Below are 19,846 nucleotides of genomic sequence, written 5' to 3'. Positions count from 1 at the left end.
TCCATGTCAGAATAATATATATGATATGTTTTATAATGATTGATCATCAAAGTGTTCTCAAAGCTGGTAAAGGTGCAGCTAGTCTGAAGGACTTTGTAGACTGCAGGTAGCTTGTGGATTTACTCCAGGTGGAACTAAAGATGTAACACTTGGTTAGATTTCACATCATTCATCCACATCTGTAGAGTAACTAAAGGGATTTGTTGTGACTCGACAGATATGTTCGGTTTAGTTATGTTTTTACTCTAGTTTTGTGTTTTGATCTGGTCACTTCCTGTTTTTATTTTGAAAGTAATCTTTCCTGTCATTCCAGATCCCACATGTCCTGCCTTTGTGTGTTTCCCGCCCGTGAGTGTGCTTGGCCCTGCCCTGATTGTTTTCACCTGTGCCCATCCCCCTCACCGATATATAGCCCTGGTGTTTCTCTGTTCCTAGCACCTAGCACCTAGCACCTAGGCCTTTTGACTCCTGATACCTACCTTGAGATTTAGACCTTTTGCCAAGTGAGTTTTTGTGTTGCTGTACAACTTAGTTTTGGCTGTTTAACTACTTTCTATTTTTTGAAAGTACGATTTAGTTTTTGTTATTAAAGAACATTCTATTTTTGGACAACTGTCTCCGAGTCCTGCTTCTGGGTCCTGCGTCCTGCGTCTCGGTTCATAACAGTATTAAATACATGTAGTGGAGTAAAGTGCAAGATGTACCTCTGAATTGTCGTGGGGTAGAAGTGCAAAGTAGCATAAAATGGAAATACTCAAAATTCTACTTAAGTACAGTACTTGAGTAAATGTACTTAGTTACTTCTCACCTCTGCAGAGTTACATCACACACATTACTGACCTGTGAGATCATAAGTTATACATTCAGTAATACATTTGAATTGTTTTTGTCTCTTAAAGATCTGATCTGTTATTTGTGGAACAGAAAGGATGCTCTTTGTTTGGGCAGTCTTCTGAGCTCTCCAGTGTTGACCTTGAGCGGGTCGCTCCTCTGTTCAGGCCACCTGCATTCATGCTGTCCATGAAACAATAATCACATGGCTGTCCCGAGGGAACAGAGGAATACAACAGAACGAGACGCAGAGAGCGAGAAATATTCTAGTCTAGTAGCTTTGACACAATGTTCAATTTCCTCTCAAACAAGCATACTCATCTGGAGCCTTGTGTGTGTCGCTGTGGTTCTTGTGATAGCAGCTCGAGACTACAGGACGATGAAGGACAGAGCCGAGTGAGGCTGGATATTCTGCTGCATTTGGCTTTTAAGTAGAAAGAAAATGCCATTGTCTTCTCGGGGTGTCTCTCTTGCTGCTCCATTAGCATGCATGCTGGTTGCAACACTATTTGTTGAAGTGCAAAAAGCTAAGACACAGAAGCTTTCCGATGCTGGCAGTAAGAAACCCCATTGTGTAACTCTGTGTTGCCATAAGAGCACACTAAATAAATACAATGCTTGAAATATATTAAAAAAGTATATTAGTTAATCACACACACTTCCAAACAGTAGGTGTGTTTAAATAGACATACAATGAAGCAGTAAATCTGTCTCTCGTGAACCTGAGAAGTATTACTCCCTGTGTCTTGTTGGGTTTCACGTCCTGCCTTTTTGTTTTCCCGCCTTTTGTGATTGTTTGCTCGGCCCAGCTGTTTGCACCGGTGTGTTCTCACCCTCTCCAGCTGAGTGTGTAACATGTGACCAGTCCTGTGTGTTTCTCAGTGGTCTCTGTCAGTGTTTCCCATCGTGTTTCTCTGCCAGTCGATGTTTCCTGTTCTTGTCTGCAGGTTTTTCTGTGTGTTCCGAGTGGATTTGCTGCCCCCTTTGTTGCCTGATTATTATTTATTATTATCTTCCTGCTATTTTCCTTTGTTTTAAATGGCCTCCTCCATCCCCTCCCTCTTGTTAGTCTTCTGTCCACACAGCGTGTACTTTTATTGAAATGGCTGTGGGTTGTTGCTCCCTACACTATGAAACATTTCTTCTTCAGTCCCAGCAGCAACTAAAGGCAGCAGGAAACACATGTTGATTCTCTGCGGACTCTGATTTGAGAATTTGAGAAGCTACCCACAAGCCTTCACTGTGGACTCACCGAGGGGTACCGCTGTTAATGTCCCGTGTTACTCTGTTTCATTATTTTTGATTGGCTTTGTGTCATGCAACGTTTTATGCCGTTAACCATGTGGCATTGTGCGTTTCTCAAAGCATCATTTGAGGCCTGTATAAAACGTCTCTACGAAAACAATGTCTGTTTCAGAAACAATGACATTTAAGATATCCAGGGATTTGGCAGGTGGGTAGCTGTGATGGCTGAGACCTACTCACACAGCTGTTTTAACTCCACCTACTCCACCGTACTCCACCGTACTCCACCTTTAGGGTATTTACCGATAGCTTTGGATATACACGGCCGGTCCCAAAAGGTTTCACGCTCTAATATTTCGTTGGAGCTCCTCTAGCTTTGCATACGGTTCTCAGTTCCATTTGCATCGTTTGGATAAGCTTCTGCAATGTCCAAAATGAATTTCTGTTGTATTAATTTTCATCCTCCATAATTATTCTGGGATAGTTGCTTGGACCTGATTCTGATTCTGGTAAAAGGACACACATAAAATAGGATCATCTCAGAAATAGTTTTTTCATGTAGAAAGAAACTGATGATAGAATATGTTGTCAGGGCCTTTAAAAGTGATTATTAAACTGGCTTGGCGCCGGCTTTTGAAAAGTCAAAACAACTTGATGAATGTAAAGTGCTGTAAATATGATAAACGTAATGGAAGAAATGGATAAAGCTTTAAGAATGTGTGTTCCTAATGTAAAACAGATTCAAATAATGAGAATAAAGCACTTCAATTAAAGGTAAGTGTGTTGCTGTCGTGCTTTAAGTGGATTAGTGAATGTTAACTGCAGATAGTGAACGCCGGCTGCATTAATAGTCTTATCTCCGTCTGGTCATTAAGGCAGGCTGCTGCTGCTGATCTTTTTTACTCCAGCACTTGCATGTCTCAAAGTAAGGCTGTGAAAATATTTCAACGCTTTCAAAAAATACGAACATTTGTGCAATCTATTGCATCAATCACTCGGGGAAATGATGAAATAATTCCAGTGCATTAACTATGCAAAAGTAGAGTTTATTAACTATTGATAGAACCGTAGTGCACCAATGTAAGCTATTTTTGCTAGTTGAAAATCCTTTATAGCTGGAGGGGGGATTGGAGGCTTATCTGATATAATACATATCATGTTTGTTAACACACACACACACACACACACACACACACACACACATAATCTACTGTTAGAATGCTGTTCTTATTCTTTCTTTCAATAATGGCTATTTAAACAGAAAAATAGTATAATTCAGACAGCAATATATTATATTTTTATATTTGAAAGAGTCCCTTTTTAAAGGAATAAATAAAGCTCTAAATATTGATTTAGTCCTTCTGTTTGAGGGCCTTTTGCAATCTACTAGTAAGATTAAAGAGGTTTAAAGCGTGTCAGTGCACAGTATGTTGAGTTATATTCCCGCTGCTAATCCCAGAGCAACCAAACACTTTCTGACTTCCCAACTCCATTTCTGGTTCTCAGCTCAAAGTCAACTGATTCTTACTGAAGACGTCAAATAAATAACTATATTTTAATTTATTAAAGGCATGTGTACTTTAACATAAAAGTTGGATAGTGTGGTTTAAGCAGTTACTAAAACAATATGAAACAGTGCAGTTTGGGAATATGTTCAGCAGCGGATTAATCCACATTAGTTGTGGCAGCAGGACAGTGTTCGTAATGTAGTCAAAGTAAAGTACAGAGCTGCTGATGTTAATACATGAGTTTATGAATAGTTTTTGAACAACAATAAAGCTCCATGGCACGGAGAAAGAAGATGAATCATGCTGTAATACACACACACATGACCTGTCAGTAGATATACGTTGATTTGGGTCTGCACAGGCCTATGTTTTTACATTTTTGAGTAGTTTGGTTAAATAACGAATTACAAGGGCTTTCATAGACAAAATATAGGTATTATCAGACACTAACTATAGGCATGTCTCCTCATTCAAATGTCTCCCTATTCGATAAAAAGAAACACCTACAATCTGTAGATTTTACAAAGAGTCTTCAGCCTATTGTCATGACTTGATCTCTCCATGATATGATCATTGTACTGTGTGGTAGTAATAATTATGTATGCGTCAAATATGATAAAAAAAACAGCTGCAGTTACCTGTGTCAGCATGAGTGCTCCCGGAAATGAGTTAGCACTTCCGGATCCCTTATATCAGGGGTGTCAAACTCAATTTCCTCGTGGGCCACATTAGCATTATGGTTGCACTCAAAGGGCCGGTTGTAACTATATAAATAAACATATATAAATACATAATATATATGAAATAATGTGTAATATTATATTATTGCCTCTGCATTGGATTATTATTGGATAGGGTAACTTCATAATTAACTACGTCTGAAACCAGAAGTCTAGGGCAAACAATTGAAAGTCTCTTCAGTGCACATGTCACAACATGATGCATTGTGGGACATGTCGTTTATGGGCAACGTGCTTCTGTAAAATAAGATAAGCTAACCTTTATTAATCCCTGTGGGGAAATGCAGTAGTTTAACAGCAACAGGGTGAGATTGAAAAACAGGACAGCACAGATTCACACAGATTAATAAAATTAAGGATAAATCAAAGATAAAAAAAAAGATAAATAAATAACTATAAAATAAGAAATTAATTAAAATGAACATATGTAGATATACTGTAAAGTAGTATTATATTCTTTGCAAGCTCTTGCGGGCCAAATAAAATGAAGTCGCGGGCCGGATTTGGCCCCCGGGCCTTGAGTTTGACACCCATGCCTTATATCGTCAAGTCAATAATTTTTTAACCAGTTTTAGGTTTTAGGTTAGATTCCTAAAATAAGGTCTGTGGTTAACACAAGATATAGACATTTTGAAGTTTTATATCACAACATAAAATACATCAGTAAATATCCCACTAGTGAATGTCCGAAGCTTCTATGTGTCATAAAAACATCGGCACGAAACAACAGAGCGAATAGACTTCTAAACTTCATCTCCCCAAACATGAAGTGATGTCATGTGATTGTCATTTCGAAGAGAAAGACAATTCTAAGTCACTGTATCTGTATCTCAATACATAATTCCAGATGTATCATTTCACATGTCCTTATTGCCAAAAGATGGGGACACTCATGAGATCATTATCATCTGTATTCATTTAGTAGAGTTATTGGAAGCCTGTTTGTATTTAGTTTTCCTCCAGATAGAAACACTGCCTGTTATTTGAATATCAGTGTGGCTGAGCGTGCTTTGCTGAGACGGTTAATAAGCAGAACGAAAGCAGCATGTTCATCATTACTGGCCTTCACTGCCAGGCTCTGTTCCCTCTCCATTATGGCCCACTCCCACTGAAGCAGATGTTTCCTCCACCCCATCATTTACTGACCTCCCTCTTAATTACTCCCGTTAATTAGCAGACTCATACGACTCCCTATAGGAACATGTGTGGACTGTATACTATTCCTATCTCAGGATAGAGACTGTGATATTACACACAACATATATTTATTTATATATATATATATATATAACGCAGCTTGATGCATTTGAGAAGCTGGTTCAGCAGTTTATAAAGCTGTAATCTAGATGAAGGGAGGCAGCGTGATGTTTTTAAGGAGGAGAGCAATTAGAGGGAGAGTCCTCTTATTCTCTGCTGGACCTGCTTCCTATCTGCTTTACAAAAGGTACTAAGATCAACAGAGGAGACGAGGAAAAGATCTAATACAGAAATACAGCGTACAAGATTTACAAGATTCATTACGCTAGATCTCGCCTTCTATCTATTTTCTGTCTTCATTTTTGTGTTGCAGGGTTTATTTTCACTTGTCTCACACACACACACACACACACACACACACACACACACACACACACACACACACACACACACACACACACACACACACACACACACACACACACACACACACTCATATCGACTTTGATCCATTAGTCAACACCGTATCCCAGGGTTCCATCTGTCCCTGTTTTGCTCTCATCCTCTATGCTGTCCCCCAAAGTTGTCAGCTTATATTTAATGAGGGAGTGTCAGTTGAATTATTCAGCTGTCGTTTGTTGCTTTTATAAAGTAAATGGATGTCAGAGAGGCTTTTCTCTTTACACCACGGCGTGCGCTGTTCTCTTTTCTCCGCTGCGTCGCTGCAGAAGATAAGAGCTTTCATGAGGGTTTAGTTATTCAGCATGTAAATATGTTAGTAACATGATGAAATAAAGAGGACTATATTTTAGTACAAGGCTTTTAGGTACCGGAAGACATCCTGGAGCAGCCATATTGCAAGTTGTCAGTTCAGCAAAGAGTATTTTGAAGAACTAATTACACTCTAAATCAGTGGTTCTGAACTGGTCAGGCCTCGGGACCCACTTTTTCCTTAGTCAATAGATCGCGACCCGACATTTTGAACCACTCAAATCTATTCAACAAAAAATCGTGCAGTAAAATATACTCTTTTCAGCATACATTATTAATTAAAGTGAAGTACAGTGCATATATCCCTTATATCCCTTCACAGAACTAAAGTATGCTTTTAAATAAGGTTTAATGAGATGATGGAATGAAAGCTGAACTGCATAACATAAAAAGGCACATGCTGAAAACCCCACCCCAGAAGGGGGTCTGGGGGATTCTCCCCCAGGAGATTTTTTGAAATACTAACATATAAATTACCCATTCTGGTACACTTTGAGAAGAAAATAAATACATCTATTACTACCCGACATATTTATAATATTTTATGCCATTGTTTGTTTTTCACTTTGTTCTGACAGCTTGCTGCTCCACACAGAGAGAAGAGCAAAGAGGAGATGTCTGTGTGAATTACTTTAAATTGTGGGTAAGGGTAGATAGCCCCCATTGTTCTCTGACCTGTCAATCATCAAACCGGGAGTCATATTTCATTGTGTGTTCATTTTTATCTGAAGTTGTACCCATGGATGTATAAAGAATAGTTCTACCGCAAAGTTATTCTCCGTGGGGACTTCCGGCAACAATCTTGATTCTGATTGGCCAGAAGACTCGGAAAAACATCAGCAAAGATATTTTATTGAGAAGATGATCACTACGTGACAGAAGTTTTCAAAACCGTTCATGGTCTCCGGTACTTCCAGTCTAACGCTGACTGCATGCACAGCGTTAGAAAATCGGGCAAAATAAAAGTTTGACTTTTTCCCCCCCAAAAAAAATACAAGATAAAAGGAAATATTTTAATTGTTTTTGTCTTCACTCACACATGTGCGATCCACTTGAAACGGGTCCACGACCCACTTTTGTGTCGCTCGCGACCCACCAGTTGAGAACCACTGCTCTACATAATAATATTAAAACAAGAATTCAGAAGACTTTTGAATTCAATATTGGTTTTCATCAGAACCTTTTATTGGATTGCTCATGACAATGATCAATGTTGCCTTTACAAAATATCAATGTTCTAGTTTAATTTGCCTTTGAAATATATTTTAAATACAGTTAGTGGTACTAACCAGTAATCAAAGCAACACAACCACAACCTTGATCTCATACCATCCCTCATAATATATTTGAACCCTCTTACCCAACATGTTTCTGCCCCCACCTGATTATCAACCCCACTTAAGACGTAAACGTTGTTGTGATGTAATTCCTTTGTCATTAAATGTATGGCCAGTTATATATACACTGTATATCCATGTTCAATCACACTTAGCATGTAATCAAGTATTTCTTCGCATATATCAGCAGTTTACCATGTCACAGTGAACTGCATTTTGATCACATTATTTTTGCTAACTTAGATCTCATCCTATATTCTTGTTGCTTAGATTATTGTATGGTGTGGATAAACTCTTCACAATATGCAAGTTTAGTTTCAAGATAGAAACCAACAAACACAGTGCGATATATTAAACCAGAATATAAACATAATATTGTGCATTTTCATCTTGTTTTATTGTTATCCAACTTGTGGTAGCTTTATAGGTGGCTCTAGTGATATTGGTCAATCAACCACTTTGGTCAAGACTAAAATATCTTTTAAAATGGTTGAAATATTAAATGTTCAGCCCTAACACTTTTTGCATTCATTCATAATTCCCAGAACCTATATCCCCAAGGGTTTTGGGGATGGGTTGTCATGTAAATTCTTTATGAGCAATAATACTGGAAAACCAAAAAAGCTGCTGAAAGCCCGAACTGATGTCTTTCAATACTGAACGTTTATTAAAAGGCTTGTCCAAGGAAAACAGAAGATGAACAAATGAACCCACTGTAAGTTGATAGGGTTAATTGAGCAGTCTGTAATGATTTGATACCGCACATGATTGCTGCTAGCTAGTGAGCTAACAACGGCAATCACTTCCTGTGACGGCACAGCAGCTAATTCAAGACAAAACTACACGGTTGAAATTCACTCGGTGTGTAAGTATTACCAGTGCACGACAGGGCAGCGTCCTCAGGGAATCTTCTGAATCGTGACAGTCTGTGTCTTTAACAGCTTTTGTGCTATTGCTACTGCTTTATGAGGTGAAGCTAATGAACTGTAAAAAGAGGACATTTACAATTTAAGAGGGTTGAGTTTAGGACTGTCTTGTGTAGACAGACATGTCAACAGCTATCAGTTTACTAATCCCTCAGTGATCTCAGCTAGCTGTCAAAACAGTTTAATGTGGCAACTTGTTGATATGTCAATTTCCTTAAATACCTCAAGTTTCCTTAACTGCTGCCAATAATTCATATTTGAAAGTATATTATGACCCATTATAAAGTCAGCATAATAAAAAACATTCCAGACGTGGGTTCACCCCTCATGATTATGTTTGTGAGGTACAGTTATACAGAAGCTGGACTAGTACCAAGGCAAATTGGATTAAGTCTCCCAATGTTCCCTCAAGTGTTTTATATCCCTGAGCTGAAGGCATAATGTGATTACTTGGTGATGCCCTTTGTTCAGTGCACTATTATCCTGATGCTGTGTCCATGAGTTCATTAACGGCACATTATGACTTGTTAGACACAAGCACGCTGCAGAGGCCCAGAGCTCGTGCAGTGTGACAGTGTGAGTCATTCATGTTGCGTTCAGGCTGGATGGACTCCTACTGTACGTGGGCTGCAAGTAAAGTTTCAGTTTAAACAAGTGCACTGTAATTGAATAACAGACTGTACGTGCAGAATATGATGTAAGCAGTATTAAGTGGGTTTAAGTGATAACAATCATGAACTCCTCTTGAATTTTAGATTCAAAACTCAAATAGGAAAACTTTGTAACATTCAAAGGACTACATCTGACGATAAGTTTGACAAATTAACATAAAGTTTCACTTTCTAGCTTTTTTTCTCTACTGTTTTCAACTAATTTACATGGTTTTTCATTACTGTTTGTCTCCTTATGTTCTCAGTTGCCATGACCATACCTAAGTTGTCATCACGTTTTATCAGTGGCGAACCGTGTCTATCACAACTGGACCTTCTGTAGACATACCATGGATGTATAATAAGAACTGGATACAGCGTGGGAGGCGGGGCCTCGTTCATTCCTATGAGAGTTGGCACATGAAGACAAATTGGCCCAACTTTTGAGAGAGCGAAACGTCACGAAAGTATTCATATAATCATATAATCCGTTCTTATTGTGCACCCATGGGTAAAGGTACAACTCATGTAGTACTGAACACGTCACATGAACGTGCCAGGCGGTGCGGTCCCGTGGGTTAGATCCGCGTTCATAATGCCGAGGAAAATAACTCTCAGAATAACGTTATTATTCTGAAGACAAAATGGCCCAACTTTTGAGAGAGTGAAACCTCACGAAAGTATTCATATAATCATATAATCCGTTCTTATTGTTCATCCATGGGTAAAGTTAAAACGGTGCGGTCCCGTGGGTTAGATCCGCGTTCATAATGCCGAGGAAAATAACTCTCAGAATAACGTTATTAGCATATTTTACAACTTGAAGACCGAATGTTTTTAATAAGGCCTATACCAAGGCTTCTCAAACTCCGGACCAAGGTCCGGATCCTGACCGAACTGCAAATCAATCCGGACCGAACCGTGTCCCATTATAAAAAAATAAAAATTATACAAAATAAAAACTTTCTGATTCTGATGTCAATTAATATATATTTTCTTGTGTCTGACACGTTGTGAGAATGAACGTGCATATATATATTTACTTGTCTGCGCGAGCATGACACGCATTGCAGACCACAAGTTTACCTTGACTTTCTAATGCTTCTAGTTCTAATGCCTTTTTTCCCGAGGTTCAAGGCATTGACTACAGACAAACGGTGCCATTTCTCCCACTAGTTCAAGCCACCATACTGTATGTATTGAATGTGTGTGTGTAATATACAGGGGCACCGGTTGCCGACAGGCAAGGCAGGCAAGTGCTTGGACCAGAAGGGGGCCCCCAAAGAAGGTAGATTAAGAAGGTCCACAGCAACGACAACATGAAAGCATAGCGCACCGTAAGAAACTGCTTCTTAATTTCAGTGTCGTTTCTCCACTCCGGGGGGGGGGTGACCTTACTGCCATTGATCCGGACCACCTTGTATAAAGTACCCCTGGCCTATACAAATGTTCATACTGGGTAGTTTATTTAGTTTAAAAAAAATTATCCAACGATTTACAGACGTCTCTTTCCCAATGTTAGTCAATGGGAAAAAGTATTTCCGGGCGCAGTGACTGATACGAAAGTGTAGTACCACCGTTTGGCCACAACGAATATTTTCCTCAGGGTCCGGCACACTTCCTGGGGGCTTGAGACACACACACACACACACACACACACACACACACACACACACACACACACACACACACACACACACACACACACACACACACACACACACACACACACACACACACACACACACACACACACACACACACACACACACACACACACACACACACACACACACACACACACACACAATACAATAAAACGGCATATGAATTGCTTCGTCACATTCATCTAGATCCCCTGTCTCGAGCCAGTTAACTAGCGGGCCTTCGAGAGTATCCTGGAACCGAGGGAAACTCTGAAAGAATACGCCCATTCACTACAAATCAATGATTGGTTGATCAAACTGTCAGTCCAAACGTACGCTCTCATTCAGTGCAACGGCCAGAGCATTCTATCAAGGATATAGAATACCTTGGTTGAAGGATATTCTACCCAGAGACCCAGAACAAGATCTGATTGGTTGCTTTGCGTAGTGCATGGTCCGAGAAGGACAAACAAATCAACGTAACACTGTAATATTACAGATCAACAACACAGATACGATTCTCATTTATTCATTTTATATACATTTTATGTATACAATTCTCTGAATACCTTGAAGGCCCTGACGGTTCGCCACTGCGTTTTATTACTGGTTATATATGGAACAATATATTCCAAACACTGTGTAACCAGGGCAAGGGTTTGACCAAGTGTTATCTAAAAAAAAAAGTGAGCTTAGACCAATTTAGCTGCTAAATTGACCAGCCTGACCAGCCAGTAGATATTAGGCTGGAATGGTTGGCTGGTTTGGACACATTAGCTGGTGGACCAGCTAAACCAGCTAAACCAGCTAAACCAGCTAAACCAGCTAAACCAGCTAAACCAGCTAAACCAACCACCAGCTAAACCAGCCATCCTGGCCAGCTAAATAAACAGCATAAACCAGCATAGTATGCTGGTATGCTGGGCTGGTCACCAGCATCCATCGATCACCAGCTTATGTTTAATAATATTATTCAATATACCATGCTGGAAGCTTACCAGGATTCCAGGTGACCAGCATACATTGTTTAAATACTGGTATGATTATATAAACCAGAGAACATAAATATATTACAAAGATTCATTGTGTCATGTATTCTGGTATCCACCAAAATAAAGACATTGTATAGTGTAATAAATAGCTAGTTGATATAATAAAATACACAGTAACAATACAATAATTATACAAATAACAACCAACCTGCAAATCAACCTATACATCAAAATTAATATATTATCTAAAACAGGTGCATTTTATTTAAAATAAAAGTAATAAATAGAATTTAATATTTAAATGGTAACAAAAACAGTAACACTATGTATGATAAGAACAAGGCAACAAAGAAAGTGTTTTTTGTTTTTCCTTGTTCATGTCCATAATGTTTCCCGTTGTGTAGCATCCAGCCTTTCCCAATCTGGCCTGCACTTCTGTCTGCTGAAGCCACTTCTTGAAGCAAACTGAAAATAAATGTACAGATATAAGTACAATGTAAAAAGAAAACTTTACATTTACGTTAACATTTGGGCTGCTGTGGTTGAAGGAACTTGACCGTTAAAGTATGGTAAAATATATTACAAATTACAGTTGGTTGGCATAGACGTTACAGTCAACAATTGCTTGTAGTGAATTACAATGGCAAAAACAAATAGAGATAGTGTACACGGTGCAGCTATCTGGGAAATAGAAGAATCGGATCAGGATTCGGTATTGGCAGACAATCAATATCAAATGAATTGGATCATTATTAGCATCAGCATTTCATCACCTTTGTCGACTTGCAGCCTAAATACAAAGATAACTCCTCTCCTCTCCTTACCACTGCTTACCTCTAATGAGCCTTGGTAGAACTAGTGTCCGAGTCATAGGGTCCAGAACTGACTGAAGGCTTGTGGAACAGAGGACAGGCACGGTTCCATGTACAGGGAACTGGAACTTTGAACAGGTGTTTTCATCTTTTAGCACTTACATAATTGCAAAGTGATTCTCACAACAAAAATAAAAAACAAAACAATAACAACAATACAAAACAAATGATTATAGGAATGTTAAGAGACAAATACATTATAAACATTCTAAGAGGCCGACTACAAAAGCTAGACATCAATGAGCAGTCCCAATAAATGCTGTTGTATAAAAAGAAATAGGTCCATATTTCTTCTATTTTATTTGTTTTATTGATTGCTGATGGATGTTACGATGTGTTTTACAACTAAAACTAAAAGATGATTGTAATTGGAATCAAAAAGATTTCAAATCATAGTTTTAATAAAATCATTAGAAATATATGTTGTATTCAACAGCAGTAAAGTATTAAGTTGCTAAATTAACGTACACTGAACTGTAAAACAACTTACCACTATTTAGGAAAGGCTCAGAAGGGTTGACTAGTAGGACAGCAATGAGGTGGAGGAGGTCTATGTCATGTACAACCATTGGTAGATGTTACACCTGAAAGAAATATAAGGAAATAAGATAACACAGGAGGACAAACTATAACTTGCTTTTGGCATTGAAATGGATTAGAATCTCACCTTTTTCCTGGATGTCAGGAAGGCCAGGAAGTCATTCCCTTCAAGTCCGCAACCAGTCATAGGACTTCAAATGCAAAGCCTAAACGATGACAAGAGCGGGAGACTTACATTTTACAATTATATTTGTAATTAATACCAGAGCAGTGTGTACATAGGCCCTGTACGACACGCAAAGAACAGGTCAAATCCCCTGACAGACTCACACACTTTGGTGATGTCCTCATCTGATAATGTTTCATTTTTTAGCAGCAAAGTAACATTACTCAAAGTATATGTTGGACCCAACTAATTTAAAGTATGTTTTGCATCTCCTCAACAATGGTCTGTATCATTGAGTAGAACAAAACTGTCCCTACAATTTCAGGTAGGTTAACACACATTTGAGAGAAAAGTTTACAATGAAGCAGAAAAACCCTCTTTGTATTAAGCTAGCTGCCACAGAAAGTACGGCTTAACATGCTAACCATTGGTAGAGTGAGCTACAGTTAGCTAACTTCATGTTTAACACAAAACCTCTAACGTGCATTACCTTGACGATTTTACACAAAACGTAACTCTCTCAACTTGTAAGATAACGTTAAGTTAACTTACCCTTAAATAACTACATCACGTTTTTTCAGGGGAAACACAAACTGCAGAAAACGTTAGCTGCTAACTGCTAAGACGGCTAGCTATTGTTAAGGGAAGTAAAAATAGCCTCCTAGCAAACTTAAGGTTAAGTTAACATTAACGTAACGTTGTAAGAAAGCAAAACAAACCTTCGAGAAAGCTTTTACTCTCAGACTTGGTGAAATTGTGTAGTGTTGCTTACCTCCAGAAGGACTTTTAGCGTGTTTCCCAGTAGACAGAGCTGTCAGAGCGGTTCCTCTCAGAAGAGCAGCCGCTGGGCGGAGTCACAGAAACGCTCAACTGATCTTCACTCCCCGACCGTTAGCCCCAGTCAAAACCATGTTTTATACCGCTTTGTTTCAACCACTGCCGTCTCGCCGTTCCCCCGTGTCCCGCCCTCTCTGTCTGTCTGTGTCTGTTTCAGTTTCGCCAGCAAGACTGCTGGTAGACCAGCATAAATACCAGCTTTACCAGCATAGACCAGCTAAAACCAGCTACATATTTTCATGCCCTTTTCCATTAGGTTAAATTGTATGCCACGCCTCTTTTAAAAAGGTAATAGTTGCCAACTTCATAATTGTTGGTGAGTCATGCATATGATAAAAGCACAACCACTGCTATTTTCCTACTTCTATGATTTTAATGTGTAGAAAAATGAATATACATTTTCATATCATGGCATGAGAAACAACATGCTTGCATTGGGACTTGTATATGCTTTTTCATCCCTGCACTTATAGTTTTGTACCACATGTTGTGACTGTCTGGAATACTGTTTATCATAACACATACAGGTTTAAGTATTTTACATTTAAACCAAAGTTTGTACATTAGTCTGATGTTTGGCTTGGATGTTTACACACCATGAACACACTGTTAACTGACACTTGTGTTTTGTCAGTGGATTCACTTCACTTCAGACTCTCTCTGCTGCTTTCCTCAGGAGAGCCGAGGATTCATCCCCCAGCTATGTGAGACAGCAGGCAGTTGATATGGAGGGCCACGTGAAGACAAGACTCCCCCTTCCTTTTAATGCCTGAATAAAGAAGTACCTGCTGTGATAAAAGCTGATAAAAGCGACATTTCTCACGAGACGTCTTGTCAGCAAAGGAGACAAGCTGACAATTATCAGGCCTATCTGCAGTGTAATCACTGAGAAACACGTTGTCCTTTTGGCTTCTTCCATATTTCTTACTTTTGATTTGTGCCCAAGCGTTATGCAAAGCAGACTTTTGAGGCTGTAATACATGCTGAAAATGTGTGTGGCTCTCTTCACTCCACTTTCCACTGACATTGGAATTGGATAGGTCAACTACAAAGTAACTCAGGTCAACATTCTTGACTTCACCGGATGCCTATTCTTTTCTTTTATTTCAATAGCAAATGAATGCAAGTGAATGCAAACAAGCCCTGGAACGGTGCGAATAATAATCCCTTTATCTCAAAGTGCCCAAAGCTTCAAATGTAAAATGTATCCATGAAGGCTGGCAGTCCTGTGCCCATCTTCATAGGATAGAATGTTGGTATCTGATCTGAAATCTGAAATTGGAAAATGCTCTGCTTTATTTCTCACTGGCTGATGAATCTGCATGGTGTGGCAACAATAATGGGAGCCACTCTGAACGAATTAACTCAGTGCAAAGCATTTACAGAGAGTGCATCTCAGAGGTCAGTACCAGGATCAGCACAGCAGCTGACGGATGTGTAGTGGCCAAACGGTGGTACTATAATTTTCATGTCAGTGACGTCATTTGGCCCAAAACAAGTTTTCTAATTGGATTGCATTGTGAAAGCAACATCTGTAAATGAACTCTTAAATAGCCTTTATTCAAAATATTAGGTCCTAAAAGTTGTAAAATGTGCCAAAAGCCAACTCCAGAGTTATTTTCCTGCTTCATTTATTGGGCTGAGCCAAGACTGACCATGAAGCTGTCGTGACGAGGCGGACTGGAGGGAGGGTTTAAGAAAACTGTTGATACACATGCTCTATGGCCCCCAGTTTTGCTTTTGAGAGTAAGACCATTTTTGCTTCATGTGCCACAAAGCAACTTTCATAGGAACGAACAGCCACCCAATACATCTTGGCCCTCTTGCTGCGTAGAGTTGGATTATCCTGTGCACTCCTGTGGTGTGTTGACAATTCCTAACTGCTACTGCTGGGCCTTTTTTATTTTAGGGGTTCAATGTCAGCGTCATGCGTCGCCAAAAGAGATTCTATATCCCAGAATAGAGAGCTTTTGTTATTTTTTCTTTATCTGAGGCGTAAATGGTCTAATCCGTTTTTCTCTTTCCTTTCAGGTGATGAACGTGAATCTATCTGAGGGAGACAAGGTGGTGTTTGAAGATGTGGGCCAGGGGGAGAACTCCATGCTGGCCAATGAGTCCATCCTGATGAGGGGGTTGGTAATAAGAAGCCACAGCAATCAGATCTCTATCCGCTTCCACAGCCAGATGCCTCAGGTCGGATCAGCGCTGCTCAGATATCAAGGTGAGTGTGTATGACAGAACAAATTCCAGTTGCAGGATGTTGAATTCGACACATGAATTTTGCGATAACAACCAAAATGTAATTCAAATGATTTAATGCATTTTTGCATTTTTCTCTTGCTTTTAGAGACTTTCTGTAATCTGGTTGTAATTTAGGTGCAAAGCCTGGTCATGATGTTTGTCGCAGCATACAAAGGTCGATCGATCAATCAATCTTTTATATGGCCCAATATCCCGAATTACATATACATACAATTACATACAGCATATGAATCCCCTTTGGCCTTTGGAAAAATTGAAGAAACCTCTTGGAGATCAACAGAGAAGGGATTCCTCTCCCAACACTGACAGACGTGCGCAGAGCCGGCCCGACCCATTAAGCGACATAAGCGGCTGCTTAGGGCCCTGCAGCCACTAAGGGGACCCCTAACAACAAACATTTGTTTTAAGTACACCGTCGCCATGATAAGTATTTTTAATTAATTGTGTTAATATGCCTATTATTGCCTACTCTCAAAGTCATGTATTATATTATTGAGTCAATAATATAATACATTAACCGTGCTTTACCTGAACCTCATCATGACACAAGAGAGGACGGCAGGATTGTAAATTCCCATGTTCAGTGAATGCAACAGAGGCAAGACACCAGACCAACCAGAGTTGAATGGAAATAAACATCTGTCTTATTGGCTGACAGGTACCTATCCTGTGAGCTGTGACAATGTTTAAAATAAACTGCCAGTCGGACTCAGAGTTTTTGAAGATGGACATAAGAAAACATTTTCTCAAAAAAGATGACAATTCTCAAGTGGTGGCTCACACAACAACCCCAGAGCCACCACTTGAGCCAGGTGAACAAGGTATGTAAATGTCAGTAAACTTCCAAGTTATGCGAACATGTAAGCAAAGCATAAATTACAGCTACGTTGACGTCAGCCAATCAAATCCCGTTTCGGAAAATCTGACAGCTCAAGCCGTAGCCAATCAAACCGCGTGTAAACTGGGAGAGATATCCCGCCGTTCATTTCTATATTTCAAAAAAAGTTGGAGGAGAAACTAATTATCGCCGTAGCAAATCACCCGGTTTTGTATGACCAGACCCTCTTCACCTACCGGGATACAAACCGGAGGAACCAGGCATGGAGGGAGGTAGCAGAGACAGTGGGTGAAACTGGTAGGTTTTCGCCTGTTTGGGGAGTTTATATATATATTGCTCGCATAAGATCCCCGGGGGTTTTTGCTTTGTATGTCGGGGGCGGGAGATTCATGTGATTGGTTGTTGGTCGCGTTGCTTGAATAAAATCCCCAAGCTACAGACACGCCCAGCTCCAAGCTTTTTTTGAAGCTGTAGTGTGGACGCTCCGTTACTGTTCGACATGAAGCTAGAAGCTACCTTACCGTACACAGTTTATCCGGAGTCCTGTCAGTTAAAGTGTTTCATAGTTAGCTTAGCTAAGCATCAACCTAGCACTGAAATATATATGGATGTTATGTGACAGTATTTCTGAGAAAAAGTCAGCTGAAATGGTGGCATAGTTGCCACTGCTTTACGTGTCGACAGCATGTTTGAACGTATTTGCAGCAGTAAATGTGGCTGTTTGGCCACTGACGTTGCCATAACAACACCTGAATTTAAATGTGCAACCTCTTTTTGTGACAGATTTTTGCAAGAAATTATAATTCTTCTGAATGATATTCCTATTGATAGCTAGTTTATATGTGAACATTATGAGATGGACAGCCAGAGAGAATACATGAAAAACAGTTATGAAATACTATATGACAAAACAAGAATACAGTTTAAGTGATTTGTAAAATATCCATAAAGAAAACAAATCTGTTTACAGTTCTGTTTCATATGGGTGTTGAGAGATGTATCCATAGATCTCTTAATTTTGCTCTCAAAGTGCACCAGATTGATGCTTTTAACTTCAATATTTAAAATATATATATATTATAAATATTACAATATAGATAATCAAATTGACAACAGTGATAATGGGAACATGAGTTCATGCAAATAATAATAGTAGCATTAGAAAGTTGAAAGGTACATATTCTCTGACAGTCAAAGCATATACAGTAGTAGCATAACTAGGGGCCAGCCCTAACTACAAGCTTGATTAAAAAGTCTTGAGCCTAACCCCTTAAACGCACCAGGAGCGTCTCCGCTGCGTTACGGCTGCGCCGCGTTACGGCTGCGCCGCGGCGTTCGCAAAGATCGCGGCCACTCTAGTCAATGGGTGCTGTTCCGCGGCGCGGCGCGGCGCGTCCCAGAAGCTCCTCGCCGCAAGGAATTTCTAAAATATAGGATGAATCCTATTTTTGAAGCGGCGCAGCGCGGCGCAGCGCGGCGCAGGCAGGAAGTGATGAAAATCACCTTGTTGTCTGCTTTGCTGGTTGAGGGGGTGCACCGGGTGCACCCAAAACCGGCTCCTTCTCCTCCCCCCCACCACCGTCTTTCAAGTAGGAGAATAGTGCAGCGTTCTCCTCCGGTTTACAGGCACTGTCAATTATATATATATACAATAATTATGATGATGAATGCATATTTTTTTACCACTAAAATACAGCAACACATCTTTGATTCATGTCGTTTATAACTGGAATATTACAATTATTATTAACTGTGTCTGTAGTCTACAACACAACAAAATAGGAAATAACAACAATAAACCCGATTTAAACAGACACAAACATAAACCATTTAACTACGTAGCCTACTTACTTGTAGAAGTACAAAATGTCCAGGAAATATTCCAAAATCAACAACAACTGCGAGGCTGCACACACGACGCTCCGCTTCCGCAACGTTTTGAAACGCGCCTGGTGTGTTAGGTCGCAGGAGGAGGTCGCAGCATGGCGCAGCCGTAGCACAGCGTGGCGCAGACGCTCCTGGTGCGTTTAGGGGGTAAGTGTCCATTTTAAACATATACTGGTAATCAATCAATCAATCAATCAATCAATCAATCAATCAATCAATCAATCAATCAATAGGATACGGCTGTAATAGACCTAAGGCCTTTTAGTCGCTCATAAATAAATGAGTGCTTCCGCATACATAGTTCCAATAATGTCATCAAAATTCTAAAATGTTCCTTAATTTAAGTCACTATAGATAAAAATAAATTGTCTAATTCAGGAAAAGTTGCCAAGAATGCATGACATTCTATTGAAAACAAGCCAATTTCAGTGCATTCTCAGGACTATTCTTTACTGAGGATAAGCATATAAAGTCTGCCCGGCTTTTAGTCCTGGCAGGCATAGGCAATATGTCGTGCATTATCACAATGTGTTACTACTGTCAGTCAGAAAATACATTTTGCTATCAGCCACACAATTAACTAATGCTTTATCTTGTAACT

At 39.6% G+C, this 19,846-nt stretch overlaps 1 protein-coding gene across 1 annotated transcript in view; it reads left to right on the top strand.

The window, feature by feature from the left end:
* The window catches only part of LOC117456936 (seizure protein 6 homolog), a 263,764-nt gene that overhangs the window by 156,300 nt on the left and 87,618 nt on the right, over nt 1-19,846 (top strand). The window contains 1 exon segment of the mRNA XM_071205276.1: nt 16,290-16,479. Coding sequence (XP_071061377.1) covers nt 16,290-16,479 — 190 coding nt within the window.

This window comes from Pseudochaenichthys georgianus, chromosome 13 (assembly GCF_902827115.2).
Source record: "Pseudochaenichthys georgianus chromosome 13, fPseGeo1.2, whole genome shotgun sequence".
Classification (NCBI taxonomy): domain Eukaryota; kingdom Metazoa; phylum Chordata; class Actinopteri; order Perciformes; family Channichthyidae; genus Pseudochaenichthys; species Pseudochaenichthys georgianus.
The sequence above is the reverse complement of the archived record's forward strand: the minus strand, read 5'-3'. Positions and strand labels throughout refer to the sequence as shown.